Genomic DNA, 5,634 nt, shown 5'->3' with positions numbered 1-5,634 from the left:
TGTAATAAAGAAAACAATTAAAATCATTTGACCTGTACCTTTTTCACTAAGTTCTCTTTCTTTTCTTGGTTGGAATATGTTCTACATGTCTCTTAACAACACGGACGGTTGGATTGATCCAAATACCCTAATTATGATCATTTCTAATATATGAATCATTTGATATAATTTCTCATCTTGATCATTTCTGGTAAACGATTCAATCTCAACATCAATATCACCTTGATCTCCAGTGTTTTCATCAATTACTTTGTTGGAAAAAAGAACTATAGACCATTTCGTACTTTTCGGATCATTGACATAGAACACTTGTCTAGCTTGAGAGGCTAGAATAAAAGACTCATCTTTGTATCCCACCCTATTAAGATCCACTTGCAAAAATCCTGACTTATCCATTCGAATGCCGTTATTATTTTCAACCCACTTGCAACCAAATATAGGAATCTGAAACTTCTCATAATCAAACACCCAAATGCGCTCGATAACACCAAAATACGACAGATTTGCAAATTTGGGGTTTAAGTCCTTCACACTTGATATGTGCATTGCTTCAGCTACCACGGTGACACCACTATTATGCATAGTACTTTTATCATCTTGTTCTTTGGTATAAAATGTGTATCCATTAATCGCGTATGCGCTATAAGAAAAAACATGGAAACTTGGACCATATGCTAAGTATCTCAACCTTTCTGTTATTGAAGCGGGATCTGAATAATACTTTGAATAAATATGATCCTTAAACCAAGGTATAAAACATCGATTGTGCTCTCGTACTATCCAATTTTCATTTCTATTGGGATTTAAACCTCGGAGAACATCCTTGTGAATTTCAACATACGGCTCAACCTCATTCTCATTGTGCAGAACATACAAATGCACTTGATCCCGTTTGACCCTTGATACTGCCACGATTTTATTTCCAATTAGATTTTTTCCTTCTTTCTTTTCGACAAGCTGAGACTTGGGGAGTCCGATTGACTGAACATTAGACAAATATTCAGTACAAAACTCAATCGCTTCTTCAACAATGTATCTTTCAACCATACAACCTTCTGGTCGACTTCGGTTCTTCACGTACCCTTTTAATATTTTCATATAACGTTCAACAGGGTACATCCATCTCATATAAGCTGGTCCACACAATTGTGTCTCTTTCACAAGATGAACAACTAGATGTACCATTATGTCAAAAAATGATGGAGGAAAAAACATTTCAAGCTCACACAAAGTAATAACGATTTCTTTTTGCAACATTGGTAAGATCGCAGGATTGATCACCTTACTGCAAATTGACTTGAAGAAAGAACACAACTTAGTTATAGAGCTTCTTACTTTTTCTGGAAGAATAGAACGTATACCTATTGGGAGAAAATGTTCCATTATAACATGGCAATCATGGGTCTTTAAACTCTTTAACTTGAGGTCTTTCATAGACACAAGTCTTCTAATATCTGAAGAGTACCCTTCTGGAACTTTAACTTCACTTAGAAACTTATACAATGTTTTTTTCTCCTTTCTAGATAGAGTATAAGCAGCAGGCGGTAGATATGTTCGTTTTCCTTTATTCAAGGGTCCTAATTCAGTTCTTATTCCCATCGCTATCAAGTCCTTTCTTGCCTTAAGGCCATCCTTAGACTTTCCTTGTATATTGAGTAACGTGCCAATAACACTTTCAAATACATTTTTTTCAATATGTATAACATCAAGAAAATGTCTCACATACAAGGACTTCCAATACGGCAATTCAAAAAAAACTGACCTCTTCTTCCACCCACTTTTGACAAGTGTGTGGGCAAAAGGCTTGCCAAACTGAGTATCCAAATCTTTCACCTTTTCAAAAATTTGATCACCCGTCAATATAGGTGGAGCTCTGCCTTGTCCTGTCTCTCCATTGAACGCCTTTCTCCATCCACGGTAGTGATGATTTGAATTTAAGAATCTCCGATGACCGAGAAAGACATTCTTCTGACCAAACTCCAAGCGCTTCCAATCTGTTTTATCTTCACAAATAGGACACGCACATTGACCTTTTATGCTATACCCTGATAGATTTCCATATGCTGGAAAATCATTAATTGTGCCAAACAACATCGCCCTCAAGTTGAAACTTTCTTTCCTATATCCATCATAAACCTCCACACCGGTCTCCCACAAAATCTTTAAATCTTCGATTAAGGGCTTCAAGTACACGTCTATGTCATTCCCTGGTTGTTTAGGTCCAGAAATCAACATAGACAACATCATGTACTTACGCTTCATACATAGCCATGGAGGTAGGTTATAAATCATAATAATCACAGGCCATGTACTGTGTGAGATACTCTGGATACCGTGTGGGTTCATTCCATCAGTAGATAATGCCAAGCGAAGGTTTCTTGATTCTTCTCCAAATTCAGGATAATCATTATCAATTTTCAACCACTGTGGTGAATCTGCCGGATGTCGATACTTTCCATCTATAATTCTTTCATCTGCATGCCAGGTCAAGTGTCTTGAATCGGTTTCACTACGAAACATGCGTCTAAATCTTGGAATAACAGGAAAATACCACAAGACTTTTGCTGGAGACAACTTGTTCTTATATCGCGAGACATCGCATTTAGGACACTCATTTAACGATGCATACTCATTTCGAAACAAAACGCAATTGTTTGGACATGCATGTATCTTATCATAGCTCATGCCAATAGAGCACAACATCTTTTTGGTCTCATATGTTCGATTGGGAAGAACATTAGCCTCAGGAAGCATATCTTTCAAAAGGGCTAATAACTCTGTGAAACTTTTATCCGACCATCCATTGCCCGCCTTTAAGTTGTACAACTTTAATACCGCAGACAATCTTGTGAATTTAGTGCAACCATCATACAAAGGTTTCTCTGCATCACTTACCAACCTCTCAAACATTTCGGGACAATCCTTAAGATCTTCTTCAAGTGCTTCTGCAATCTCTTCAACTCGATCACAATCGTATGTATCTGCGCCACTATAGTTTGAGGCATAGGTCGTACTATCCCCCGGTTCAACATTCTCGTTACTTTTCTCACCATGCAAATTCCAACATGTATAACTTCGATCAATTCCATGCCTCATTAGATGCGATGTCAACTGAACTGCGTCAACCCGTTTCCCATAACAACAACCCAAGCAAGGACATATCATTCTACTGGGGTCTTCGGCATGCGCAACGACAAACTTAACGAATTCTGATACCCCATTCTCGTACTCTCTCGACAATCGATTGGAAGACATCCATGTATTATCCATTACTAATTAGAATAAACAAAAAACAATTTCAGAAGAGAAACCAATTTCAGAAGATACTCTGTGCAGGGCATTCATGTCTCCATTTACTCTATCAAATAACATCCATACCTAAACTTCTTAAGTTACTAGCTACGCTATATACTGGTTGGCTGTTAATGAAGAATTCAAACACATTCGGACCTAGGTTTCTAATGATACTGATGTTGACACAAAATCAGATGTTCATAGGTCGTATAACCCTAACTACTGGGTAATGTTGTCCCATTGCATGCGCTATCATGGTCACTAAAAACCAACCGTCAATTGCCTAATAAACCCAAACTATTTAAATCACTATGAATATTGAAACTTTACAGGTCGAAACAAACGTAGCATAGACAACAATAACATAAAACTGAAATGGGGCAAAGCTAAAACAAAGCAATAGTGCAAGTAATAATGTATGCATCGTGTACCTTTGATTGGTAGAAGGAGGAAACGTCGTAGATCTAACAGAGGTGGAAGGAGAACGCCTTAGAACCCTAACGTGAAAAAGAACGAAAATAACAGAGAGTGAAATAACAAAACGCGCAGTATGTTATAATTTTAATGTTTACTAAAGGGGACCTTAGAGGGCGCTTGTGGAAAAAAAGCGCCCTCTAAAGGGGGCCTAAGAGGGCGCTTATGGAAGCGCTCTCTAAGGCTTTCCAGAAGCGCTTTATAAACTGGAAATGCACATGGACTTATAACAGCACTTTATTAAAAGCGCCCTCTAAGGGTAACCTTAGAGGGCGCTTTCTAAAAAGCGCCATGTATTGTTGTCCCTCTATCTCCTCCTTATTTTTTCGCTTCACCTTAGAGGGAGCTTTATTACAAAAGCGTCCTCTAAAGTGCGCTGTCTATTGCTCCTTATTTTTTCGCTTCACTTTAGAGAGCGCTTTTGTAATAAAGCGCCCTCTAAGGTGCGCTGTCTATTCCAGTTTTTGGCGTAGTGACAATGATGAGGGTGATCAATTAACGTATCCGACCCAAACTTCTCAATCTCATCAATATCAAATGAGTCAAGAGACTATAATGTCGTTGACACCAGTTCCAGAGACTATAATGTCGTTGACACCAGTTCCAGATGAGGATATCGGGGATGATAGTGACTATGAAGAAGCGAGGTACGTAGAAATGCAGAATCTTTTCAGTGGAGAAAGTGACAACTCAGACAATGATATCCCCGTGGTGCATCAAGATCAAGTGCAAGATCTGTACAATCCACCACTACACATGAGAAATCCCACATACTCACTTGACGAAGATGCATCAATTTTCGAAACCACGGAGCCACTACAGATAGAGGGGGGGTTGCTTGGCATGGAATTTAATAGCAAAGAGGAATGTGTATTCGCCATTCGCCAATTTCACATCAGAAACTGTCTTGATTATTCCGTTTATAAGTCTGATTCTAAACGACTCATAATCAAGTGTGTTAACGAAGAATGCACCTTCAAATGCAGAGCATATGTGGGGAAGGGGAGTGGTAACTGGGTGATCACTAAGGTTAGCGGTCCGCACACATGCATGTCTTCCACAATGTCTCAAGATCATAGAAAACTTGAATCTAATCTAATATGTAACAGTATCAAGTCTCTAATAAACAGTGATGCCTCACTGAAAGTGAAACACATAATCACTCATATTCGGGAGACATTCAACTACACAATCTCTTACAAAAAGGCATGGATTTCAAAGAATAAGGCTATCGCTGCTATTTATGGAAACTGGGAGACTGCATACAACGACCTGCCGCAATGGTTGTTGGTCATGAAAACATTTCTACCAGGTACTATAATAGAACTCGAGACCCTTCCTATATTTTCAAATGAAGGGACTCAAATCAGTGGTGCTGGAGTTTTTCACCGCCTTTTTTGGGCTTTCCAACCATGCATCAAGGGTTTTGCATTCTGCAAACCGGTGGTTCAAGTAGATGGCACATGGTTATATGGAAAGTACAGGGGAACTTTGTTAATGGCTGTGGCACAAGACGGAAATAGGAACATATTTCCAATAGCTTTTGCATTGGTAGAGGGTGAAACCGAAGAAGCATAGAGTTTTTTCTTGAGAAATCTTAGAATGCATGTGACACCACAACCCAACCTATGTTTGATATCAGATCGACATCGGTCAATAAAGAGTGCCTATAATAACCCGGATAATGGCTGGCAACACCCTCCCTCCTCACACGTCTATTGCATCAGACACATAGCTCAAAATTTCATGAGGGAATTCAGAGACAAGGAACTTCGGAAAAAAATTATTAACATGGGTATCTTCCAAAAAATATCTTTGTTACCATATCTTAAATTAACTTCTACATACTAATTTAGTTTTCCTTTT

At 38.6% G+C, this 5,634-nt stretch overlaps 1 protein-coding gene across 1 annotated transcript; it reads left to right on the top strand.

The window, feature by feature from the left end:
• Nucleotides 1–4,323: 4,323 nt before the first annotated feature.
• On the top strand, nucleotides 4,324–5,346 carry LOC127081882 (uncharacterized). Its single transcript, XM_051022111.1, has one exon. It carries the CDS (start codon nucleotides 4,324–4,326, stop codon nucleotides 5,344–5,346), a length of 1,023 nt encoding a protein of 340 aa, XP_050878068.1.
• The last annotated feature ends 288 nt before the right edge of the window (nucleotides 5,347–5,634 follow it).

This window comes from Lathyrus oleraceus, chromosome 5 (assembly GCF_024323335.1).
Source record: "Lathyrus oleraceus cultivar Zhongwan6 chromosome 5, CAAS_Psat_ZW6_1.0, whole genome shotgun sequence".
Lineage (NCBI taxonomy): Eukaryota > Viridiplantae > Streptophyta > Magnoliopsida > Fabales > Fabaceae > Lathyrus > Lathyrus oleraceus.
This window is presented reverse-complemented; position numbering and strand designations above follow the sequence as displayed.